This window comes from Conger conger, chromosome 3 (genome assembly GCF_963514075.1).
Source record: "Conger conger chromosome 3, fConCon1.1, whole genome shotgun sequence".
Classification (NCBI taxonomy): Eukaryota; Metazoa; Chordata; class Actinopteri; order Anguilliformes; family Congridae; genus Conger; species Conger conger.
Genome location: NC_083762.1, coordinates 44654832 through 44681627, shown reverse-complemented (window position 1 = coordinate 44681627; position 26796 = coordinate 44654832). Strand labels below are relative to the sequence as shown.

The 26796-nt window shown below is 40.3% G+C and overlaps 2 protein-coding genes across 4 annotated transcripts; both read left to right on the top strand.

Moving 5' to 3' along the window:
- Positions 1–209: 209 nt before the first annotated feature.
- LOC133124459 (secernin-3-like) lies at positions 210–14079 on the top strand. 2 transcript variants are annotated; one of them, XM_061235683.1, is made up of 8 exons: positions 210–468; positions 2815–2971; positions 4948–5129; positions 5439–5638; positions 6364–6576; positions 7926–8088; positions 9349–9529; positions 13131–14079. In XM_061235683.1, the coding sequence occupies exons 2-8, from the start codon at positions 2816–2818 to the stop codon at positions 13290–13292; spliced, it is 1257 nt and encodes a 418-aa protein (XP_061091667.1). In that variant the 5' UTR covers positions 210–468; position 2815; the 3' UTR covers positions 13293–14079. The 2 variants fall into 2 exon arrangements, with proteins under 2 accessions (XP_061091667.1, XP_061091668.1); XM_061235684.1 differs by lacking the exon at positions 210–468 and adding an exon at positions 1214–1455.
- A 4120-nt stretch (positions 14080–18199) lies between these two features.
- On the top strand, positions 18200–26076 carry LOC133124975 (secernin-3-like). Of its 2 annotated transcripts, none has more exons than XM_061236611.1 (8): positions 18200–18405; positions 18839–18995; positions 19084–19265; positions 19686–19885; positions 20388–20600; positions 20711–20873; positions 24600–24780; positions 25577–26076. In XM_061236611.1, exons 2-8 carry the CDS (start codon positions 18840–18842, stop codon positions 25733–25735), a joined length of 1254 nt encoding a protein of 417 aa, XP_061092595.1. In that variant the 5' UTR covers positions 18200–18405; position 18839; the 3' UTR covers positions 25736–26076. The 2 variants fall into 2 exon arrangements, with proteins under 2 accessions (XP_061092595.1, XP_061092594.1); XM_061236610.1 differs by lacking the exon at positions 18200–18405 and adding an exon at positions 18430–18534.
- Positions 26077–26796: the final 720 nt, after the last annotated feature.

Here is a 26796-nt window from a genome sequence, read left to right as displayed (position 1 = left end):
AAGTTGTATGCAAACCGCCGTAGAAGAAGAAGAAAGAAAATAATATTTTGGTCCAGAATGACAACGCTTACTCAGTTGTCAGACGAGGCAACGTCATTGAAACATTTATAGCCTAGGTTAGACGGCATAGAATATCCATCCATCCATCCATCCATTCATTATCCTAACCCGCTTATCCTGAACAGGATCGCAGGGGGGCTGGAGCCTATCCCAGCATACATTGGGCGAAAGGAAGGTCGCCAGTCCATCGCAGGGCGGCGTAGAATATCGTTTGGTCGAAATATATCATTAACGCAGTTGTTCGAAATCACACGCGCACTGCAGTGTCTTGAAATTACGTCATTACACATGTTACTCATGGCATCTGCTCGAAAGCGGAGCTGAGTTTCAGATTGCCGTGTTTCTTACTTTACCAATTTGCAACGGCTTTCAGCGGCTATCGGTCTGCCTCCATCTGCTCCCAACTAGGTAACAACACGCTGACTTTATTACTCGTACTTTGTACACATGTAGCGAGTTATGTGTATTACAGTATGGGCTTGCCAAAAAGGGAACGACACATTTGCACATTGACAACCCTAGTAGACTTGGTCGTATTCGGTAGATGCACATGGTAGTGGTAGATAACAGGCATGCCATTTACACATTAGGTTAACAAACTCGTTATTTGTTTCAACAAGCTGATAAGATAATCAGTTCTCGAACTTTTTTGGGTGTCTGTAGGTTATTCAAAGCTCTTTGGATCTTGTGCGCATAATAATAAATTATAATACTTATTATGAATCAATAATTAATTAATACCAGCTGACCAGCCTATATAGTCAGCTAGTCTACCAGTTGACCTCCAGCTTATTCTACCAGTTTGGCCAGCTGTGTCCAGATAGAGAATCTTCGAATCCCAGCTTGTCTTAGCTGCAATTGTCAGCGGGGATATATATTATCTGTGTATACAGTATGTTCACACATACACGCATACACTCTTTGGCATACACTCAGTGGTAGGTAAACCTGTGCACCAGCTAGTTAATGCATATATCGAATCAGACTGCAACTCAATGCTGGTATGGTTAAGAGGTTCAGTTGTTTTTCAGACCAAACATCAGAATAGGGAAGTAATGTGATCCAAGTGACTTTGACAGTGGAATGATTATTGGTGCCAGGGATTGTTCATGCACAACAGTCTCTAGAGTGTACAGAGAATCATGTGAAAAAGAAAAAACATCCAGTGAGCAGCAGTTCTGCGTGTGAAAACTCCTTGTTAATCAGAGAGGTCAGAAAAGAATGGCCAGACAGGTTCAAGCTGCAGGAAGGCGACAGTTGCAGAAATAAACACGTATGCAGAACAGCATATCTCGACATACAACACGCTGAGATTACAGTGACTCTAGAGAGTTCAAGATTGGATAAATGTCACCTGATCTGATGGATATTGATTTATGCTGCAACATGCAGATGGTAGGTTGTTGAATATTGCAACATTTACGTACACTGCAAACATTGGCTATTCATTGTCTGTCTATGCCCACTGAATAAAAATATTCAATATATCGTGCAGAATATATGTGTAAACAACATGGATAACTTGATTTAAATCCAACAGATGCAGACACAAGACCACTCATTCTGTAGGTAATTCAGAAATATACATGCTTTTTATGTTCAGCAAGGTTATCGCAGGCAAGTAACATTAGGAGCCAGATGAGATTCCATAGCACACCGACAGTTGCAGCAGCCAGTCTCACTCACTGGCCAAAGTGGAAACTAAGCAGTCAGTTTGTGAAAATGTGTCAGATACAGTGAAGCAAGGGCGGCCAAATAGAGACCAGCTAGCCCTTTTACATAATCAGACACATACAAATCACAAGCTATGTTGGTTTATTAGTCATAAACACCAAGAAAGTGAGTTCACGAGGCTAGTTATCGAGCTGGCTCTAGCTACACTGAAAAATGGCGGTGACCATGCAAGCTAATGCCTGCTAGCAACCTTAAAATATGATATGCAGATTCTAGTGATGTTGATAGGTCACAGACTTCAAGAAGTCATGGCATGCAAACAATATGCAACCAAATACAAAACATGACTATTTTATTTGTATGTATAAAAAGTACTGTAGTTACTACATGGTGAAACCAATATGTGCAAAAATGCCCTTTAATAAAAGCTGAGAATCTGCACTTTGACCACGTATTAATTCTTTTGATTACAAACAGAGGAAATAAAACATTAATAGGAAAAAGCAGAAAGAGGCAAGGCGTGACCAAACCTTTGACTGGTACTGTATTTTTTGCAATTTTATCCATTTAATATTAAATAAACACAATAAACTGTGCAAAAACTGAAGGTGTCTGAATACTTTCTGAAGCCACTGTATTTCTTTGTACCCATTACCACACTTGCAACCATTTTGCATGCTTGTTGCCTAATATTTCAACACTAGTGAAACAGGAAGCGATGGAATATAGTTCTTTAAGATTGAGATTTAAATTAAGTAAAATGTTATTTAACAATTTAACTTTGTTTGATTTTATTTACAATAATTGTTAGGGGCGCCAATAACTTTGTAACCTACTGTATGGTTTTCAGAAATAATGAGATTACGGAATAAAAAACATTGAAACATGAAAGTAAATGTATTCAAATGAAAGTAAATAGCTTTCCTATATGTTGAACATAACCTATAGATTATTATGTGTTCTTTATAATATGCAGCATTTTTATCAAGGGTGCCAATAATTCAGGAGCCCACTGTATATATCTATACTTCATTTTGTTCTGCCGAAACTGACAGCAAGTGAATTTGCTTTGTTTTGAAGGATGTTGCCTTCCTCCTGTGACACGTTTGTAGCCTTGCCTCCAGCAACAGAGGGGCAGCGTGTTGTCTTTGGAAAGAACTCTGACAGGCCCTGTGATGAAGTCCAAGAGGTGGTCTACTTCCCAGCTGCAGACCATGCAGCAGGAAAGAAAGTGGAGGTATTGTACATGCCCCATTCTGTAACCCCCTCTGCTTATACTATAGCAGACAACCATGTGATAGCACAAGTCATTTAGCTAGCTATTTAACTGATGTTTTCGTGCTTGTATTTAGTTATAGTTTGTAACTCTAATAACTCTCATCAGCTCAAGTTACTGCAATCGCTTCATAGTGGGTTTGGAACAAATATTTTGCTCTGGCTAGCTTTGCCTGGCAGGTTGTAACATTGTGCAGACTGCTGGAATCACGTCTCTTTAAACAATGTATTCATAGCAGTCTGACAGTCAAAAGTATGCCAAATTGCTCAACTGAAATATCCAAAGGCAAAGTTCACATGCAGAAAAGTTACAGGGTAGCTAATTTTTGCTAAACATTAATGGTGATTGAATGAGCAAAGCTAGCCACTGCTGCTAGCACAACATTTCAGTCTGCCTGGAAGGAAGCTTTGCACAATTCTGTAAGTTAAGCACACTTCAAATAATTGTTGCTTTTATTTTTATCAGACATCTCAAGTCTTCTGAAAGTCCAGGAGTCTTTTGGAATTACGCATGATTTCCCTCCCCTGTAGAGGAAATAAGCAGTACATTACATTACATTACATTATTGGCATTTGGCAGACGCTCTTATCCAGAGCGACGTACAACAAAGTGCATACCCATAACCAGGGATAAGTTCGCTGAAAGACCCTAGAGGGAAGTACAATTTCAACTGCTACCTGTACAACAAAGATAAGGACAAGGGCCTTTTTTTTTTTTTTTTTTTTTTTTTTTTTTGAACAAACAAACAAACAGAGCAAAAGTGACCAAAGTTAACTATCCAAACACTGCTTACCTAGCCAACTAAAAATACCGATACACAAAGCAAGTCACAGAGACAACAATTAAGGTTCACAGGGAGGTAGGGGGTGGCACGGATGGTGCAGTGGGTAGCACTGCCGCCTCACAGCAAGGAGGTCCTGGGTTCGAATCCCCGTCGGCCGGGGCCTCTCTGTGCGGAGTTTGCATGTTCTCCCCGTGTCTGCGTGGGTTTCCTCCGGATACTCCGGTTTCCTCCCACAGTCCAAAGACATGCACGTTAGGCTGATTGGAGAGTCTAAATTGCCCGTAGGTATGAGTGTGTGAGTGAATGGTGTGTGTGCCCTGCGATGGACTGGCGACCTGTCCAGGGTGTATTCCTGCCTTTCGCCCAATGTATGCTGGGATAGGCTCCAGCCCCCCTGCGACCCTGATCAGGATAAGCGGGTTCAGATAATGGATGGATGGATGGGGAGAGGTGCTGCTTGAAGAGGTGTGTCTTCAGCTTGCGCTTGAAGGTGGGGAGAGATTCTATAGTTCTGACCTCAACGGGGAGTTCGTTCCACCACTGTGGAGCCAGAACAGACAGTAGTCGTGAGCGTGAGGTGGAGGTTCTGAGAGGGGGAGGTGCCAAGCGGCCTATGGAGGCTGAACGAAGAGGTCTGGCAGGGGTGTAGGGTCTGATGATTTTTTGCAGATGAGCTGGGGAAGACCCTTTAACTGCTTGGAAGGCTAGCACCAATGTTTTGAATTTGATGCGAGTAGTACTATACAATTGAACCCTGCTATCATGGCCAGCCAGTTGATGAACAGCAGCTACCTAATGTTTCGGAACCACTTCCGTAACGGTTAGCCACCAGGGCTATCTCTCGCAAACCCAGCTCACCACTGTAGTAGCCAATTCACATATGTCGCCTCTTGCCTTCCTCCTCCTCCTGGGCAACACCCAGAAATGTCCCAAAGTGTTTTTAGAATAGCAAATACAAGTTGACAAGCAAGGTACTGGGCAGAAGTGAACACAGACATGGGTTGGCAGTGGATCATAGTAATCACGGAACATATTTGTTTCATAATATTTTCAAGGTGAAAATCCTGCATAGTATGCCTTTAATAGATGCACAAGAATGTCCTGACAGTAATTTGGATGTGACTGCTAATTTGCTATTGCTTTCTTGGCCTAGTGTACCTACATTGAGATAGAGCAGGCCCCCCACACCTATGCAGTGGTGTTGAGTCGACCTGCCTGGCTGTGGGGTGCAGAAATGGGGGCAAACGAGCATCAGGTGTGCATTGGGAACGAGGCTGTGTGGAGCAGAGAGGAGGCCAGTGCTGAGGAAGCTCTGCTTGGCATGGATTTGGTCAGGTGAGTCTGTTGGCTGTGTCTGCATGTTTCCTCTGTGCCACACAAACCTAAGTTATTAAGCTTTATGCTGTGTGAACAGTGGGCATAGGATGCTTATGTGATACAAAAAAGCAAATTGTGGCATGATGCCTTGATAATGTTTGAATCTTTAACCTCACCTGAAAGAGAAACTATGTGGGGATGTTCAATGAAGGTCATACCAAGACCAAGATGTTTATGTAAACGTGCTTCGGAATTAAATGGCAGGAGGGATGCCTGTAGCAGGAGAAATTAAATTAAATGTATGTTGTGGCTGTCTTGCATTTTCAGGCTGGGTCTGGATAGGGCAGACAGCGCCCAGAAGGCCGTGGATGTGATTGCTGAACTGCTGGAAAAATATGGCCAGGGAGGGAACTGCATAGAAAACAAAAGCAGCTTCAATTACCACAACAGCTTTCTGATCTCAGACAGGACTGAAGCCTGGATTCTGGAGACATCTGGGAAATACTGGGCAGCGGAGAAGGTGGAGGGTAAATACTGGCCAAATGAGTTACCCCTTTGAACAGGTGGCCTGCTTTAAAAGGCACCCAGGTTATTTTTAGATGGTAAGAGAGAAGTAATGACCTTTATGAATGAAACCTTCAGAATGGATACTGTAAGCTCATTATGGAAATTGCATCTATTGCAATATATTGAAAATGTGTTAGCTTTTAAAAATATATATTATTTTGGTGTATTTTAGAGCAGTTTGTTTTGCAACATTTGAAAGCAACAATCATTGTGATATTGCAACACTCCAAAATATATGGGGAATATCTTGATGTCGCGGGCGACATTGGCTCAGGGGGTAAGAGTTGTTGTCTGGCAGTCGGAGGGTTGCCGGTTCGATCCCCCGCCCAGGTTGTGTTGAAGTGTCCCTGAGCAAGACACCTAACCCTGAACTGCTCCTGACGAGCTGGTTAGTGCCTTGCATGGCAGCCAATCGCCATTGGTGTGTAAGTGCGTGTATGAATGGGTGAATGAGAAGCATCAATTGTACAGCGCTTTGGATTTGTATTTTCAGTGTATTCCACTACTGTATGTGTATAAATAAATGCTTTTCCATTTTCAACTTTAATAATAATAATAATAATAATAATAATGTAAACTACTTTGTATTTTTTAGAATGCTGTTCTAGCCCTTGAGAATGTACCATGAAGTGCAGGACATTGAATTATAAAATTTTTATCTTCTTTCTTGATTCCTCTGGCCTAGAGGGATATCGCAATATCTCCAACCTGTACTCAATAACCACCAAGATAGACCGGGAGCACCCAGAGATGAGGGAGTACGCCAGGAGTCAAGGCTGGTGGGACGAGAAAGCCGAGTTCAATTTTGCTGAAGTTTATTCTCATATGGACACGGACAGGATTGAAGCCGCCGTCAGGCGATACTGTGAAGGGCGCAAACTGCTGGAGAAAAGTAAAGGTCATTGTCGTTATCATGAAGCACAGACCAAACATGTTTTTCTATATCGTGAAGTGAAGATGAGGTTTGTTTGGGGAAAACGGTCCATGGGGTTATTTTCCTGTGAATGACAAATGTCATTAATTCAGGCTGTGTTTGTATCTTATGTAGTTTGTGTATGTGCACATAAATGTAAAATTAGCACACTCAAGTGAAATACACCAACACATTACACTCCAATCACTTTGTAGGCACTCTTATGCATTCTTAGTCTCAGGTATACAAAAATGCCAGAGCACCAAGATGACACAAAAGGCTAATTTATAATCAATGTGTATAAATTGAGTTCAACAAACCAAGAATTACTGACAACGCTGACTAGTCCAGAAGCTGAAAATAACTAATGCAGAGATATTTAAAATACAATTATACATTTATTTGGTATTGGCTAAATGATAAAAGTGTCAATGATAAAAGGTATCAAAAAGTCATCGGCCAAGCAATAAGCTTACTGAAACAAACAGTTTGGAACACCTCCACCACCATTTCTCACTGATGAGGGCGGTGTTTTGGTTCTTGGACAGTTCCTTTTACTCTCCACACTTTGCTCTTGCCATCACTCTGATTCAGGTCAATCTTGGTCTCATCTGTCTGCAAAACCATTTTCTTGAGCTCTCCGGGTTCTTTTAGGTACCACTTAGCAAACTGTTACCTGGCTCTCCTGTATTTGCAACTAACTAGTAGTTTGCCTCTTGCAGTGTAGCCTTTGTAGATCTGTTTGTACTCTTCTGCGTAGAGTCGTCACTGACACATCCATGCCTGAAGAGTGCTTTTGATCTGTGGGACAGGTGTTTCTGGCTTTATCTTCATTATTGCCAGAATTTTTCGGTTATCAACTGTAGAAGTCTTCCTTGGCTGACCAGGCCCTTTGCAATTACTGAGTTGACCACTGTTCTGTTTACTGTAAGCCTACTATTTGGCCTCTGTTTTTGGCCTCATAATGACTGTCCTTACTGTACAACAAAGTTTAAGTTGGAAATTTGATTAACTCCTTTACTACAGCAACTAGTTTACAACATGAAATCTGCAGTGGGAAATTGTGTGTGGAATCATAGCTTTTAGTGAGATTCTCTTGTGATAATCCATAAACCAAGGGGAAATCAGGGATGGTTACTGTAATGGTTGTGTGTAAAGCAGCTTTGTAATATTTTCAGGCTGTGCCAAATGTACCAAAATTCCATCCTCTCGTCACATTTCCTTGTTACTTATTTACATTGCAGTGGCATCACATAGGGAAAAGAAGTAGACATTTGTTTTTCACAATTAAGAGTGTTGACTGATGACTGTGCAAACTTCCCTCTACTCAAAAGGACGAATCACAGCTGAGGCGATGATGGGGATTCTGAGGGACAAAGATAGTGGAATCAACAAGCAGGGGATGTTCATGACGAGGGGAAGCATGGTGTCTGTTGTGCCCAAGAACCCCTGCCTGCCAGGAGTGCACTACTTCACCGGAACGCCGGACCCTGAGAGGTAACAGTATGCTGCCTGCATAGGCATCGTATGGATCATCACTTCATTTTAGCACACATTGCATCTCACCATTGACTTGTTATGCACAGTTTAAACCAGCGGTGGGAAACTTGCCCCAGTGACTTTAAAAGTACAAACATTCTGTGCTGTGAAAAAGTATGTGTCCCCTTCCTGATTACCCCAGACTGGTTTCAGATCTTTAGACAAAATGTAATATTCGAAAAAAAGGGAACCTGACTAAACACAAAACACCTTTTTTCATTTATTTCATGAAAAAAATAATCAAACACCCAAATCACCCTGTGAAAAAGTAATTGCCCCCTTAATCTTTAAAACTGATTGCACCAAATTTAGCTGCAATATCACTTCCAAAGAAAAACCTATAATTTCATGTTAGTTTTATGTATTTATTTGCAGAACTCCTTTAATTCAGACAAATTGATGGGTTTGGTATGCCATGATCAAAAGAAACTGCAGAAGAGATGAAAAAAATAGTCGGAATATATCAGTCAGGTTACAAAGCCATTTCTAAAGCTCTGGGACTCCACCAAATCACAATGAGAGCCATTATCTGAAATGGAGAACAATTAGAACAGTGGTGAATATGGCTGGCCTGCAAAAAGTCCTCCAAGGGCACAGTGATCCAGGAATCCAGGAAGTCATTTGTCAACATGAGGACCAGAGTTGTGCCAATCAAAGTCTAGGAAGTTGTTATGAGGACAAAAGCCAATCACTGATTCAAAAGGCAATCAAAAGCCTGGAATCAAGACAAGATACTTGATTGTACTTACTGTACTAAGGAAGTGATTGAATACACCTGACTAAGCAGCTGATCAGCCAACTGTCCAATTACTTTTGGTCCCCTAAAATGGGGGGGGGCTATGTATAAAAAGAGATGTAATTCAGGGATGCCTAATATGAATGTATATCATTCTCGGTCTGCAGTTTCACCTAATGCTTCATTTCTAATCCAGTCTGGAGTATAGAGCCAAAAGAACATAAGTTGTACCACTGTCCAAATACTTACAGACTGCACATACATACAGTATATGCATAAAAACACGAGTGAATTTTCCATTGAAGTAATAGTATACCAAATTTGATCTATGACCCTGTGAGGATAAATTGGGTGGTAATTGTGGCCCAACAAGACCAAGTTGCCCACCACTGGTTTAAAGCCATAACTGATTGAAACTTAGTTGTTTCCAAACGGGATTGAAGACCTTGTGCGTGGAATAACATTTCTTCTCCCATCCCCAGGTCCGTTTTCAAGCCTTTCATTTTCGTGGAGGATATTAAGCAGCTGAAGATGACCTGTTCTCCCTGCTTTGGGCAGGATGACCCCGTAAAGATGAAACCCCGTTTCCAGAGCAAGCCAGACCGCAGGCACCCCCTTTTCCTCAAACACGCGGTGGTGGCTGCCATCATCGAGACTAAAGAGGTAAAGCTTCAACAGGCTCTGTTTATTTTCAGTATTTCAGTGGTATTTCATCAAAGGTTAAAGTACTGTCTCCAAAAATTTAATCGACATTAAACAACCTCTTAAAGGTCAACTTCATCCAAAAATGTAAATGTGATGCAAGTGCAGTTGTCCTACTGGACATTGCAATGACAACACTAGATAGAATGCGGCAGTGGTGTATAATTCATTCAATCTTACTAGCCACTTTGGGGGGTGTGATTTCCATAGTATTTTCTATGAAAAACAATTATTGTAGCTTACAAAAGGCATCTGAAATAATTAAGTCAATTCACAGTGATACTACATGATACTACAACTCCCATGAGCACTGGGTGCAAGCTGTGCCCATCCACTTTGCCCTCTCATTCAAGCTTTCTCTATGGGAGTAGTTGAACTTGGCCAAAATCAAACAACCGCTGCACACAGCATACAAACAGCTTCACAGTATTTTTTTAGTGACACTCAGATTCTCCAGTTATGATCGCAAGTGATTGCAGCACCAAACACTGAAGACAACAATGGTTCAGTAAAGGAGCTTAAACTATTACTACATACAGTTTTGCCACTTTGACAGGTGGGTGGCCATGATTTAAAAATTACTTTAGTTTACTTAGCAACAAATAAATAGAAATGAAAAGGGTAGGCTTGTCTGGTGGCATACGGTGGCATACGCTGCGTTCAGTAGTTATTGCCACACAGCAAATACTTAAAATTAAATTACATTTTTTTAAATGCATCAGCAGAGCTTCAACGCTGACATTATTAAATGAAAATAAGCACATTATATTCACATAGTTCTCAATAATATCAGATATAGCCAGTTCTCCGCTGTAGCCGACATTCTGTCAACAGTATTTAAAATTGGACACTTGAAGAATATTTCCAAAGATCTGCAGTTTAGTCAATATTTAAATGCTTGTTTTGTAAAAGTTTGGAGTTTGGAGGCCCTGGAAAATGACTTTGGGTTGATTCAGCATCTTCGGAGGGGAAAGTAGGACACACCGCCCAGGCTGTTCTTATCAAGGAAAGTGAAACTCTGACCTCAGCTGGGGCTATTGTTGTAAAGTGGAAGGAACAATTTGAGGAACTCCTGACAGACGCCCTCCGTTCAGGAGGCAGAGCTGGAGCAGTCTGGGGGGATCAGAACCCATTTCTGTGGCAGAAGTCACTGGGGTTGGGAGCAGTGCCTTTGCAGTAGCAGACCACGGTGGTGATCTATAAAGCAGGGAATACACCAGGCCGACGGACTACGGCCAACAGTGGGCAGGTCTCCTCAGCAGTGGTCAGGAGTGATCTGTCCCAGCTCCCCAACAAAGTGCTCACACTGCCTCAAAGGCCACCTCCTCATTTGCATTGATTTATTTGCATTCTTTCCTCAGCAAATGCAAGTCATCCTTTAGCCTATAGTGCGTGTATTGGGTTTGGAGGGAGTCCCACGTCTTTTTAATCCCCTCTGGAAATAAAAGATATACATTCTAAGTGCAGTATAAGGGCTGTCGAGGTGGTCTGTACAGCAGGACAACACAAAAATTCTTGACTTCTTTATCCTCATTTATCCACCTGGACACACGCATGCAGGTTGTAATGTGGGGGCGGCCTGTAGCGTAGTGGTTAAGGTAAATGACTGGGACATGCAAGGTCGGTGGTTCTAATCCCTGGTAGCCACAACAAGAGCCGCAGAGCCCTTGGGCCCTTGAGCAAGGCCCTTAACCCTGCATTGCTCCAGGGGAGGATTGTCTCCTGCTTAGTCTAATCAACTGTACGTCACTCTGTATAAGAGCGTCTGCCAAATGCCAATAATGTAATGTAATGTAATGTAGGATACTAGCAATCAATTCAGGTTTTGAAACATTCCCAACAATGTTTGAAGTAGTCAAAAATACACTCACTGAGCACTTCATTAGGGAGAGCTGTATTCCAGCTTGTTAATGCAATTATGTAATCAGCCAATCATGTGGCAGCAACTAAATGCATAAAAGCATGTAGTCATGTGGTCAAGAGGTTCAGCTGTTAATGTCCTTAAGCATGGCTAGCTAATGTAACTGTCTTTATTATGTGGCATGCTAAAAACAATCTGATCGCATTGGTTAGCCAATATCAACATAACCTTTCTGTGAGCAAGGTAAGCTTAGAATAGGGAGAGGGATGTGGACAAGGCAGCCTAGGTCAAGATATTAACAAAAGACAAATTTAACAAATTTCCCATGGATGTAAGTAGGGAAGTAAATAAGGACTTAGAGTTATTTTGTTGTTTTGAAGTTGTTTTTCTTAAGTGTTGACGAACAATCTGTGTCTGCAATAGCAACGCTGAGTCCATCCCAAAATGAGATCACTGTGATCACTGTGACCTGAAGTGTGAACTATACATGGGTTGGGTTATGCCTGACTCCGACCCCCCCCCCTCGCATGCTATTTTCAGCCATTCAGCCTCTGAACACTCTGCGCGAGAGCTGCGTTCACATTCTCAGCATTAAGTTAAGCTTGTTCAATGTGGGTGTCGGACTCTTGTCTGGTTTGGGGACATAGGGGTGGCATCTCTGCTGTTTGTGAATTATGTGTCATGCTAAAAATGTGTAGGCTACTTAGGGATTCAAAAAAAAATTTCCACTCTCTCTTACTCGTACACATACACATGGGGGGAGCAGGTTTGGCTGGTGAAAATGCTCAGAGGCTAGTGACTTTGAAAAACCAGTAGCCACAATGGCTGGTGAGCCAAAACGTTGATTTCAAGCCCGAATAGTATTGGTTGTAGTAGTAGTATTGATGGTAGTTTCAGTACTGGTAGAAATATAGTAGTTGGAGGAGTAGTAAAGAGGAGGCTGTAGTAAAGAGATACATGTTTGTGGGGGAAAAATACAACACTAAAGTATGATTGTACCTGTAAATACACTCACTGAGCACTTTAGTAGATATTTATTACTTATTTTTTAGAGTTCTACCACTATAGCCTTTCCACTTAGAGTTATGATGCGTTGTGTGTTCAGAGATGCTCTTCTACATACCACTGTTGTAATGTGTGATTATTTGCATTACTGTCACCTTCCTATCAGCTTTGACTGGTCATCACCATTCTCCTCTGATGTCTCTCATTAACAAGGCGTTTCTGTCTGCAGAACTGCTGCTCACTAGATTCTTTTTTTTTTTTTTGCACCATTCTTTGCAAACTTTGAAACCACCCTGCTGCCACCAACAATCATTCCATGGTCAAAGTCACTAAGATCACATTTTTTCCCCATTCTGATGGTTGACGTGAACATTAACTGAAGCTCCTGACCCATATCTACATGATTGTATGCATTGCACTGCTGCCACGCAATTAGCTGATTAGATAAATGCATGAATAAGTCGGTGTAATAAAGTAAAATTCTTCCTAATAAAGTGCTCGGTGAGTGTATGTTAGCATTATACAGGTACTGCACTACAGTACAACTGTACTTCTCCTATACATTACTAGTATAGTTTACCTGTATCTGTTTACATTTCCCCAAAATTCAATATGTATTGCTGCAGACAGAAGATTGCTGAACAGGGAGTACGCTAATACTTGGAAAGGATCTGATGACAGAATCTTTCTCCACAGGAGAGGGGGAACAAAATAATGCAGAGCATGAGGAAGCTGGAGAAGGACAAAATGGCTGAAATGGAAAAACATCTGAGCAGTGGGGTTTTAGATTCTACTTCGGTTGTACATCTCTTTTCAAAAACTACTGAAGAGGAGCTAAGTATGTACAGCAAATCATGAGCAAACAACCGGTACTGTGCAAATCAGGATACATTATTCCTTCCCATTTTCATGGGACAGACATACAGAAAATAGTTTTGATGGTGCAAATATACATGATGTACATTACTACTACTATAGTATTACCTCTAATGATAAATTATAATAATAGTAATAATAATAATTAAAATAGATTTTAATTCATGGTAGTTCATTCATGAATATGGCTAATGTTCCATTCATTTTATTGATTACCAATTCAAGAATTCAATGATTATGTAGCACAGCAGTTAAAAGTATTTTGAAATGGCAACTGATATAAGTAAAAGCCATTTCTTGTGTGTAACATTAATTAAAGAATGGGTAAAATAACAATACCTATAAGTAAAGAATGGGTTGTTATGAACACTGGGTTGTTATGATCAATATCAACAAAATACATTGTTATAAAACATGGAAAAAGGCAATGACTCTACTGCATATTGTAAAATTATTACATTTTTGTGTACCTATGGTAAAGACCCTATGGTAAATACCCCCACTTTATTTTAAAGTATTAATTCAGCCACATGTAAGCTTTTCCATGTCTGTAAACTGGAAACTAATGAAGTTTACTTTCGATGGAAAGAGCTTCTAAATTTGGAGGTCTAACCAGGCATCCCAGTGAGCAAAAGACTAGACCAATCTAGATGTTTAGAGGGCTGGAAGTCAGGGACTGAGAGACATTTTGACATAAACAAACTAATTTAGGCCCAATTTAACTGGATGTAACCTGTTAAAACTTCAAATAAATGTATTTTTAATGAAACTATGTTTTATGGTAAATGTATTCTTCCTCTGAACAGTAGTTTATTGGTTGCTAAGCAACGGTATTGCGAACATTAGCTAGCAATAAATGTATCCCAACTCCACCATCTAAGCAACGGTACTAAGGATACCAGCAATGATGTATCCCCGCTGCACTAACATTAGCTAAGCAACGCTATTGCAATAATGTATGCAAACTGCATTAACGCTGGAATGCAAACTGACCAAAATAGGTTGTACTCTGGTTGTACTCTATCCTGTTCCCCTATGCTGACAATTGTATTATTTGTGGTAAGGGAGGAGGAGCAGCACACACCATCCTGCACAACAGACAACAAATTTCAATATGTAGATTGCCAGTTTCACCTAAGACAGTTATATCTCTTTCACACCTTCCAGTTTCTAGCTGTGCCCCTATGTTCAAGCACATAAAATGCAGGTCTTCCTTGACTTGGTTAGCTTTTTCACAATAGTGGACATTTGGGGGGTTGACATCTGAGGAAGCTGGAGTTTACTTCTTGCTATTGTTTCATGGTCTTTGGTGTGCATAGAGGATTCTGTCTTACAGATGCTCTACATTTTTGTCTCACTACCAGTAATATCAAACTGAGAATTGTAATGTAGAATGTCAAGTGCATTTCGAAAACCAAGCTTTCGGGGTTTGTACAGGTTTTCCAGCACTTTTACAACCGATTAAAGGTACAATAGGTAAAACGTTGTGACAAGACCATTCAAATGTTCAAATGTTGTTAAAATCCCTTCCTATCATTGAAAAAGTTCAGTGACATGTTGACTCACCTTCTGCCTGTGTTTATCATCCTTAAATTTGGGTTTCAAAATATAAAGTTGATGGCCTGACACTGTACCTCTGTATAACTGTAATTATGGATTCCATTAATTGTTTAGCCATTACGGCTTTAATTTCAAGAAGCATCATAGTTTGAAATTGGGCCAAAATGATCAGTTCCTGCTATAGCTTGCAATAATTCAAGCTCATTGGTTGAAAATTTGTTTTAATTGCCACAGCCAATGGCGTTTCATCGTCAGCGCATTTACAGAGAAGGGGGAGGTATATACAGTGTTGTGGTTTGAAGGTGTTTGTTGATGCTATTCCTCTCTTGACCGTTAGAAATACGAAATCATCGATTGTACCTTTTAAGTTTTCTATTCTAAATCTAGCATTTGAAGTTTTCAGTATCTCATGAAATTGAGGGCCAGGTTATAACCTATGTGATCTCGATAGTTTTTAAATACCTTGCACAATTTAGACAAACCCTTCCTTCATAAGGTCACTGAGGTGGGAAGAAACATCCAGCCTTCCTGAGGTTCTATCAGTATTATTCTTGTGAACCAAGACAATCCAGACAACCAAGACAAGCACAGGTACAGCAGCTGGGAAAATTTCCTTTAGAAAACATTGTGCATCACTCATTCCCAGATGATTGTTCCCTTGAACAAAATAAGCTTTGATAACAAATTCTCCCCCTTGTATGCAAGCTATAGCAGGAGCTGCTCATTTTGGCCCGACTTCAAACTATGATGCTTAAATTAAATTAAAGCTGTAATGGCTAAACAATCAATGGAATCCATAGAAATATTAAATTACTCTTGAAAGTTCCACTGTGACTGGGCAGGAGGACAGAGGTGTCTGTATCCTGCATGGCAGAAGCTTCGTGGAGGACAGGTGTTTGGTAGGACTGCGCCTTACATACACAGTGCTGTGGATGGAATATCTGATGGAGGACAGGACAGTGGGTGGAAGACTGAAGAGGGGCCCTGCATATCCAAAACCCTGCCATCCAACAGCTCTTGACTCTGACCAAAAGGAGTCTGTAAAGCAGTTTGATCCTCGCCAGTCAAACTGCAACTGGCTTACCTGAAAACCACTTTTGGCTTTCCTTTATCATGTTCTTAACACGGCATTCTTCATAGGCAACACAATAAACTCTCTTTTTTACTTAACTCAGGTCTTCATCCATACACGCACTGCCATATAAAGTCCACCCAGAATGTTACTGAAGTTGCCTATTTCTTTTTTAATTTCATATGAATAGTTGTTTTGTATCTTTGACCAAGGACAGCAGGTACAGTTGAGAGCATATTGGACTTTTTAAATGTAATGTTTAATGCATACTGCATGTTACCATGCAAAAAATGGTTAATATGTTAAAAAGTCATCCATTATTTTAAATCTCTTTTGTCTGAAAGCCTGAACTCATGGCCTGATTTGACCTCCAGTGTCATGTGGCGGGATACAGCAGTGCCTCACCCTGGTCCTGTGCCAGGCCCACCCGTAGCAGCCAGTCCACCAGCTCGCTGCCCAGAAAGGTTTCCACCACAGTCCCCTCCCCACACCTGTGTGTCAGAGGAAGGATTCACCACAACCACTACACAGAGATGAGGGAGAGAGAGAGAAAGAGCACAGGTCGGAAAGGCAGAGACATCACTTCAAGCAAGGAAGGGAAGGCTTGCCGGGGAGCAATAAAGAAAATGATGTTGTTTGCAACGTGAAGTGTGGTTATCCATGACTGCAAAAACTGGCCAACTAGAGTTGGAGTTTGGAGAAGTTGAGTTAAGGATAATAATGTTTTTCTTGATTTGTGGTACTTCCATTTCTTGGGTTGTTCCAGCATAACTTTTAACATACTTTCTATTGTTCCTATTTCACTGTAGGTGGAAGTTAGATTTGCTGTTACTCATCACGCTCCCTTTCTCCACTGGTAATCTTCGGAAAGGTAAAGGTCGGAAAGGCAGAGATGTCACCTCAAGCAAGGGAAGGAAGGTCTGCAGGGAAGCAATACAGACAACTGATGTGTTTTCAGATAAATAACAAAGATTTGGTTCTGATCAATCCTGTCATAACTGAATAGAAAAATGTGCTCTGAAGTGCAAGATTCATAATATAAATGTGCTCTAAAGTACAACCATTCAAAACATATTTTAAAAAATGATTTTTTTTTTTTTTAATGCTCAACCAAAAGCAGGTTCTGAAGCTGTAATGGTAGAGGAGATAGTTGAAATAGTTTTAAAACCAAGCATGTGCTACAGAAGTAGTAGGCCAGATGCATTCTTATTAAAGAATCAGTAGACATGGAAGTTAGGATAAGTAAGTCGGAAACCAAAAGTATTATCTGGGAAAGAACAAATCAAATGTGGCAAGAATGGGAGGAAGAGACGTTTCAAATTCCAATTCAAGTATCAAGACAAAATTGATTTTTAATTGTAATAGATGAGAGATAGTGATACTGACTAGATCAACGTTCGGACATGTGTGGAAAACACCCTACAGGTTTGTGCGAGCAAGAGGAGTGGGTAGAACATGTAATTATGGTGTGTAGGGGGTATGAAACACAGAGAAGTGACAAGGGTTAAATTGATGGAAAGATTAATTCTGGTATTTACATAATTCAGTATTTGAAATTCCAGCTAAGACCTTGAAATCTAAGATGGTTTAGGACACTTCTAGCTGGTCAAAGCTGGTTAACCTGGTAGAGTAAGTTGGTGCACTAGCTGCCTGTATAGGCTGGTTAGCTAGTGAACAGCTGGTTGACCAGCTAAGTGTTGAAAACACATTTTAAAACAGCTTGACCAACTTTTCATCAGGGAAATCAGGGTTTGGTTTACCTTTTTAAGGGAGACGGGTATATTTATTAGGATATAGGAAGACATATATACAATATTTTAATGAGAATAGAAGAATAGTTAATACACAGGTAAGGAGTATTGGTCATTTATTTTACTGTATAGATTATAAACTCAGTGAGCAATTTATTAGGTAGACCAGCTTGTTAATGCAAATATTTAATCAGCCAATCATGTGGCAGCAACTAAATGCATAAAAGCATGCAGACATGATCAAAAGGTTCAGCTATTGTTCAGATCAAATGTCAGAATGTGGAAGAAATGTCATCTCAGTGACTTTGCATCTCTGAACACTCAATGCATCAAACCTCTTATTGGATAGGCTACAGGAGCAGAAGACCAGTAAGTTAAAAAAAAATAATAATAATGGCCTAATAAATGCCTATTAAAGTGCTCACTAATCTCTGATCCACACTCCGGAGCAGAAGGTGGCGGTAATGCACCATACAGTAACTTGTTTACAAACTTGTAAAAGAACAAAAAGAAGAAGAAAACTCTGAACCAGTAGGTGGCGGTATGTTGGGTGCCAACCGCTGTTAAATCGCAAAGAAGAAGAGAATTTAAGTTTAGGGATCAGTTTCGTTTTATTTGATAGCTGCTTTCCATTCTGGAAAATGAAAATAAAGGCTGAGTGGTGACACGAAGCCGCTAAAGCAAGCTACGCATTTCCTCTGCTTCCAACCAGGTGACCACACATTAACTTTAGCTGATAACGGGGCTTTGTACACATATAGTTACCTATGCTTATGGTTTGCATTATCGGTTTGCCTAAAATGTAAATGGAAAGGCACGTGACAGTGGCATATTTAGAATGGTAAACAAGATTTTTGATATCCAATTCGGTAGCTGAAAGTCAGTTTACACATGCGATGAAATGCAGGCTAACAAGCTGGGTAATCATTTCAAGAAACGGATGATCTCATCAGTTCTCAAAGTTCAAGAGCGTCGAACACCTGTCGGTTATTGTAAATTACGTGGATCACTTAAGCAAAACGATATATATATATATATATATATATATATAGCTTAAGGTTTTGCTTAACAATATATATAGGGTCTTCTGACAAACTTTACAAACTTGTCACACTGACAGCAATTGAATTTGCTTTGTTTTGAAGGATGTTGCCTTCCTCCTGTGACACGTTTGTAGCCTTGCCTCCAGCAACAGAGGGGCAGCGTGTTGTCTTTGGAAAGAACTCTGACAGGCCCTGTGATGAAGTCCAAGAGGTGGTCTACTTCCCAGCTGCAGACCATGCAGCAGGAAAGAAAATGGAGGTATTGTACATGCACCATTCTGTAACTAAGCTTTTGTTTTAGTTTAAGCACAAGCATATCCTGACAGTAATTTGCTTTCCTGGCCTAGTGTACCTACATTGAGATGGAGCAGGCCCCCCACACCTATGCAGTGGTGTTGAGTCGACCTGCCTGGCTGTGGGGTGCAGAAATGGGCGCAAACGAGCATCAGGTGTGCATTGGGAACGAGGCTGTGTGGGGCAGAGAGGAGGCCAGTGCTGAGGAAGCTCTGCTTGGCATGGATTTGGTCAGGTGAGTCTGTCGGCTGTGAAATTTACTCAAGGCTTGTCTGCATGTTTCCTCGCTGCCACACTAAGGTATGAGACTTTAAGGCTGGTTTATACTCCGTCGGACGGCTGCAAGCAATATCGCAGATCAGTGACATTCGGTTTATATTTCATAAATGAAATATATTTTAAATGAAACAATGACAATATGTCCGGCGAGGTGTGAACATCCATGAACATTCTGGATTTCAGTCGAGTGACGGAGTATAAACCAGTCTTTATGCTTTGTGAACAGTGGGGAAAGGACACTTTAAAATGTTTATGTGATGACAAACAAGGCCTAGATGTTTATGCATAAACATGCTCCGGAATTAAATGGCAGGAGGGATGCCTGTAGCAGGGGAAATTAAATTAAATGTATGTTGTGGCTGTCCTGCATTTTCAGGCTGGGTCTGGAGAGGGCAGACAACGCCCAGAAGGCCGTGGATGTGATTGCTGAACTGCTGGAAAAATATGGCCAGGGAGGGAACTGCATGGAGGATGAAAGCATTTTCACTTACCACAACAGCTTTCTGATCTCAGACAGGACTGAGGCCTGGGTGCTGGAGACATCTGGGAAATACTGGGCAGCGGAGAAGGTTGATGGTAAATGGTGGCAAAAATATTTGCCATTTTTAACTGGTGGTGTGTTTTAAAAGGCACCCATATTATTTTGTAGATAATAAGAAAAGTGATAACTGTTTGAATACTTTGGTCATATACAGGATGGGTACTCTACTATATGCTCTTTCTGGAAATTGAATGTACTGCAATATATAGAAAATTTATATAAAAATGTAATTTGGCTGGAAACAGCAGTACATTTTGCAACATTTGAAAGCGAAAGTACCTTTTATATTACTTGTATATTGTGGAGTGTTGCAATATCTTAAGGCTGTTTGTCATTTCAATATATTTTCAGTATATTTCACTTCTGTAATTGGTCAAATAAACACTTGCTGTGTACGTGAATAATGAAGTTGAATCAGGTTGGCTGCTTTAGATGTTTCAATGTAGTACTCGCTTCTCTAAAATGTACCACACAGTGCAGTTTTACATTGAATTGTAAAATGTTTGTCTTCCTTCTTTCTTAACTCTTTTGGCCTAGAGGGATATCGCAACATCTCCAACCAGTACTCAATAACCACCAAGATCGATCGGGAGCACCCAGAGATGAGGGAGTACGCCAGGAGTCAAGGCTGGTGGGACGAGAAAGCCCAGTTCAATTTTGCTGAAGTCTATTCCTATATGAACACGGCCAGGATTGAAGCGTCTGGCAGCCGGTACTGTGAAGGCCGCAAACTGCTGGAGAGAAATAAAGGTTGTTGTCGTTGCCATGAAGCACAAACGGGGGGGGGGGGGGGGGGGGACTTTTGGTTTTCACAGTTGAATATTGACTGATGACCGTGCAAACTTCCCTCTACTCAAAAGGACAAATCACAGCTGAGACGATGATGGGGATTCTGAGGGACAAAGATAGTGGAATCAACATGGAGGGGATGTTCATGACAACAGGAAGCATGGTGTCTGTTGTGCCCAAGAACCCCTGCCTGCCAGGAGTGCACTACTTCACCGGAACACCGGACCCTGAGAGGTAACAGTATGCTGCTTGCATAGGCATCGTATGGATCATCACTTCGTTTTAGCACACATTGCATCTCACCATTGACTTGTTAGGCACACTTCAAACCAGCGGTGGGCAACTTTCCACCCACAAGCCCCCTATACCCCAGTAACTAAATATACATACAGCGCCCTCCAAAACATTTGGGATGACATACAGTGAGCTCCATGATATTTGGCATATTTCTTCTTGGTTGTCAAATTATTTTGAACCCCTAAAATTGGGGGGTTATGTATGAAAAGGGCTGCTACACCAGTCACCTGGTTTATATGTAATTAATTATTTACTTATAACTCCAATATCCTGTGCTAGACAGCTAAAATAATAACTTTGTCAATGTCCAAATATTTATGGACCTGACTATTCTCATGTTTCAATGTTTTGTTATATTTTTTTTCTGAAAACCAAATGTATCAAAGTGATTGAAAATCAAATGAACCTAAACTATGGATGGCACACAGGGGAAACCCCACACACTTAAATACAATGCAAATAAAAATGAATTAGAACGTAAAAGTTTAATGAAAAAATACTGTCTATGAAAAAAATCTCTTGTTCCTCCCAAAAGGTAAACAAAACAAATCAATTTCCTCATTCAGCCCTGGAAATGCTGTCACTTTTAGCTGGAAAATCCGAGACGTTTCCCATTGTAAGACGTTTCCGATGGGCACCTCCCCTCCGAGAACTACGGACCTATTCAATAGTCATGGCTTTCAAGGAATTGGGTTGTCATGGTCTGTAACGTTTAGCCATAGGGTATTTATCATAAGCATGCTCAGATACCCTGTCCCTCAGTCTATGTTTAGTGTGACCAAGATAGAAACAACCACAAACTCATTCCAACCTGTATATAGCATAAGTAATATTACAGTTGACAAACAATTGTATGTTCTGGGTCCGCCATTGTTCTTGAATGTGTTCGTTCTCGCAATGTGGTCACAATGATTACAGTAACCACATGGGTGTTTGCCGGTGGGTGGTTTGGGGAGCCAACCAGGCTTGGATAAGGGAGATAGCTAGTGTGCAATGACCTAAGAGTGGGGGCTGGTCTATAAGACAAGGCTGGGGCCTCTGTGAACACTTCAGACAGAGTAGGATCAGTTTCATTTAATTATTTCCATAAAGGCTTGCTATACAGGTATTTCACCTAGAAAATATTATAAAACAAACATGCTCAGTCATTACTATGATACAATACAATATGATACTGTTGTCTGTATGGACAATACACACAGAATAGAATACCGAATATGAGTCGATGAAAGAAAAACATTCTGCCATTCTTTTAGCAAGCCTACTTTCAGCCAAGCCTTCCAAAAAAAAATGGGAACAAAATGAGCTCTAGTTTATACATTTCTTTTCACCGATTGACACTGTTAAGATTTTGTTTTATTCAGACTGATGTAAATAAATAAAAGTTCCAATGAAATGAGCATAATTTAGGCAAACTGCATTCTAATTTAACACTGCAGCCAGAATTTTGACAAGGGCCAGATTTACGTACACGAAGCTTGCAGCACAAAATGCGGCCTGATGAGTGTGTTGGTGCCATTGCAGTCTTATTTAAGAAGGCTACAGCTCATTACGCAATCAGCAAATTAATTGCATTCTGCGAAAGAGACAGATCATAAACAGCACAGTTAAAACGGGTGTTTAATATCCTCACTCCGTGTGACGATATCCATGTATTGGCTGCCATGTAAAAGCCATCCAGTGTAGGACAAAATGTATACATATTCCAGCTGTGGCGGTTATTTTCATTTGAATTAAATACGAGATGTAATGAGCTTCACTATTGCCAAGAGTCACAGAAGTGGCATGGGCTTTTCCCTTTTGGCAGTCCCTTTAATTCCCTGTTTTTTTTCTGCGATTGTTTTGGAGGATAACTAATCAAAACAAACACATGCTCTTTCCAGGATGGACAAAACTTGGACTTTCACTTCAGTTCCTGTCACTATGGTTGAGCATGTTATGTTCAGCCACTTGCTCAGCTGAAATTATCTCAAATGCTTTAAAATGGCAACAAAAACCCAAAACATGCAGAAGTAAACGAGCAACTACTGTTAAAACAGATCGAAGAATAGTCAGAATTACAAAGATTCAGCCATTCATCAGCTCCAGAAAGATCAATGATGATCTACAATTACCTGTAAGTGCTGTTACAGTCAGAAGACGTTTAATCGAAGCTAAGCTATCAGCAAGAAGCCCCTGTAAATCACCATTGTTGAAAAAATGGCATGTGCAGAATCGGTATAAAATTGCCAAGGAACACGTCGATTGGCCCAAAGAGAAATGGCGTAACATTCTGTGGACTGATGAGAGTAAAATTGTTCTTTTCGAGTCTAGTGGTCATCAACAGTATGGTATGGGAATGTTTTTCATACTACGGTGATGGATTCGTATACCAGGGATCATGGATCAGTTTGAATACATCAAAATACTTGGAAGAGATTATGTTGCTGTATGCCGAAGAGAAAATGCCCTTGAAATGGGTGTTTCAACAAGACAACGACCCCAAACACACAAGTAAGCGAGCAACATCTTGGTTCCAGACAAAAAGGATTGAGGTAATGGCGTGGCCACCTCAATCCCCCAACCTTAACTCCATTGAAAACTTGTGGGGTGACATTAAAAATGCAGTTTCTGAAGCAAAACTCAAAAATTGACAGGAACTGTGGAATGTAGTTTGTTCATCCTGGGCTGAAATACCTGTTTCTAGGTGCCAGAAGTTGGTTGACTCGATGCAACGCAGATGCGCAGCAGTTATGAAAAACAATGGTTATGCAACTAAATATTAGTTCAGTAATTTAAAGTGAAGTTAAATCTCGAAAGTTTATACAGTAAGTGTTTGAGTTTGAAGAGAAAAATGTCGACACTGCCATTTTTTTTTTTACAGATTAATATTTCCTTTTCTTTGCTTCCTGTAAAAGAACTTTGATAAAATGTGTTAACGCTTTGATTTGGAATTGAATGTGTAATGTTTCCACCACATTTGAAATATGGAACTAAAAGCTGTTAAAATATATTTGCAAAAACAATGCACTGCTATTTATTTGAACATAACTGTACTTCCCCACACCTTGTTTCTTGGTCTGAATCGTTGCTGATTTTTAAGGTGAAAACAAAATCAGCTCACACTTGGGCTCTCTAGGACCAGCGCTGCTGACCCCTATGCTAAAGCAACAAAGGAGTTTTTCAAAGCCAAGAAACAGCAAATTCTTGACTGGCCAAGTCAGTCACCCAATCTGAATCATTCGAACATGCGTTTCATATGATGAAGAGAAAATGTAGGGCAACTAGCCAATGAAACAAGCAGCAGCTGAAGATGGCTGCAGTACAGACCTGGTAGAGCATCACCTGAGAAGATACTCATCACCTGGTGACAGGTCATGGATTTCAAGCCATCATTGCATGCAAAGAATCTGCGACAAAGTACTAAACATGACTATGTTTGAGGTGCTGTAACTTCTACATGGTGAAACCAAAATGTACAAAATAGCCTTTAATAAAATCATCATCAACTGGTTATAGTATGCAATATGCATAATTTAATTTGTGACCCAGTTAGGGTAAATTGGGCCCATCAACAAGACCAAATTGGCCACTGCTGTTTTAAAGTAAAAATGATCATGGTTAAAACATACTGTAGCTAGGCATGATTGAAGACTGATCGATCGTTTCTTCTCTCACTCCCAGGTCCGTTTTCAAGCCTTTCATTTTCGTGGAGGATATTAAGCAGCTGAAGATGACCTGTTCTCCCAGCTTTGGCCAGGATGACCCCGTAAAGAGGAAACCCCGTTTCCAGAGCAAGCCAGACCGCAGGCACCCCCTTTTCCTCAAACACGCGGTGGTGGCTGCCATCATCGAGACTACTAAGGTTGAGAAGCCTAGTAAAACTACATAGATAGCGGCATTTGCATAGAGTTTCACTCATGTTGATTCTAATGCAGGGTCGCCATATACGTGTGCAGTTGTCGTTGAGCCTCAAACACTTGACATTGCAATGACAACAGTAGATATAGTTTCAGAACAAGGTTAATACTATATTCCCGTTTCCAATAAGTAAGTAGTTGACTTGTTTGTACTCAATTTGTGGTAGAACTAGTAGTAGCATTAGTGAAGTGATAATGGAAACATTTGCGTGGCCATTTTTGAAATATTATTATACCTCATTATTACAACTAAATACATTATACAAGTTCAACACTACAGTACACCATAACTGTACTTCTGCAATACACTACTAGTATAATCTACCTGTTTTTATCATTATACCTGCACAACTACATTATTACTGTACCTTTACAGCACAACAGCATCATTTCACCTGTACAATACTTACTCTTATCCTTGCACTGCAGATGTACATTACAATATTATTAGGCTGATACCTGTGAAATGCACCTTTGTTAAGCAAACAAGAAGTTTACATATAAGCAAACTAATATGGAGTAAAGAACAGTGCAGTCGAAGAGTAGTTTGCATTATGGCAAGCAAAATAATGATTATCTTGTAAAAGCATTTTACTCAACATATAAAGCAAATCATGGCTCATTTGTCTAAAATGTAGGTCTTGTATTGTTACAGACAAGAGAAAGAAATGCATTTTGGGAGATTGCCGAACAGGGAATAGGCAAATGCTTGGAAAGGCTCTGATGGATTTTTCTCCACAGGAGAGGGGGAACAGAATAGTGGAGAACATGAGGAAGCTGGAGAAGGACAAAATGGCTGAAATGGAAAAACATCTGAGCAGTGGGCTTGAAGACTCTACTTCAGTTGTACATCTCTTTTCAAAAACCATTGAAGAGGAGCTAAAAGTGTATAGCAAATAATGAGCAAACAATGGGTACAATGCAAGACTTGCATTGTTCCTTCCTGATTTCATGTCTATATAAAAGTAAATGGTTTTGTCCAAAATGTACACCACTATCGGATGTATGACATATACTTTCTGACAACAATGTTTTAATTCATGTTACTTAATATATAATTATAGGTACTGTCCCGTTAATTTAATTGATTACCAATTGCAGTTTGTAAATATGCACCAGAATTCACATTATGTAGTACAGCAATGAAAAAGTATTTTAACATCATAATACAATTGTAACATTGTACCATTACAATCATAAATTGTAACTTATAAAAGTAAAAGCCATCCCGTACAGTGTAACAGTAGTAAATAATTCATGGGTTATGAACACTGGGCTGTTATGATCAGTATCAACAAAATACAGTTTCAAGAAAACATGAAAAAAGACAACGTACATTGAATAATTATGTTTTTGTGTACCTACAATGCCCTCCATAATGTTTAGGACGGACATTGTCTTGTTTTTGCCACACTTTTTAGATGTGGAATCACAATTATTTTAGACATTTTGCTTTCACTATGTAGAAATTTGTTGTGTTTATACATTGCCAGCCTGACCCCCCATTTCAGGGCACCATAATGTTTAGGACACATGGCTTCACAGGTGTTTGTAATTGCTCGTGTGTTTAATTGCCTCCTTAATGCATACGCTCAGCACCTAGTCTTTTCGATCACCTTTGGAAACTTTTAGTGCTGTTTATCAACAGGAGGACCAAAGTTGTGCCAATGAAAGTCAAAGAAGCCATTATGAGAATGAAGAATAAAATGGTTAGACATCGGCCAAACCTTAGGCTTACCAAAATCAACTGTTTGGAACATAATTAAAAAAGAGAGCATTGGAGAGCTTACTAATCACAAAGGGACTGGCAGGCCAAGGAAGACCTCCACAACTGATGACAGAAGAATTATCTTCATAATAATCAGGGGTGCGTTTCCTGAATCCTTCTTGATGCTACGTCGTTCGCAAGTTGTACCTTAAGCTCTAACTTAACGTTTCAGCGTTTCACCGAAACGTTCTTA

What these genes read in the sequence shown, in the direction of transcription:
- LOC133124459 (XM_061235683.1), top strand. Translation starts at nt 2,816, where the DNA reads ATGTTGCCTTCCTCCTGTGACACGTTTGTAGCCTTGCCTCCAGCAACA. An exon ending in CTTGGCATGGATTTGGTCAG is followed by an intron (nt 5,130 to 5,438) that starts GTGAGTCTGTTG and finishes TTGCATTTTCAG; the next exon opens with GCTGGGTCTGGATAGGGCAG. An exon ending in ACTGCTGGAGAAAAGTAAAG is followed by an intron (nt 6,577 to 7,925) that starts GTCATTGTCGTT and finishes TCTACTCAAAAG; the next exon opens with GACGAATCACAGCTGAGGCG.
- LOC133124975 (XM_061236610.1), top strand. Translation starts at nt 18,500, where the DNA reads ATGGAAAGGCACGTGACAGTGGCATATTTAGAATG. An exon ending in ACAGTGGCATATTTAGAATG is followed by an intron (nt 18,535 to 18,838) that starts GTAAACAAGATT and finishes TTTGTTTTGAAG; the next exon opens with GATGTTGCCTTCCTCCTGTG. An exon ending in CAGCAGGAAAGAAAATGGAG is followed by an intron (nt 18,996 to 19,083) that starts GTATTGTACATG and finishes TTCCTGGCCTAG; the next exon opens with TGTACCTACATTGAGATGGA.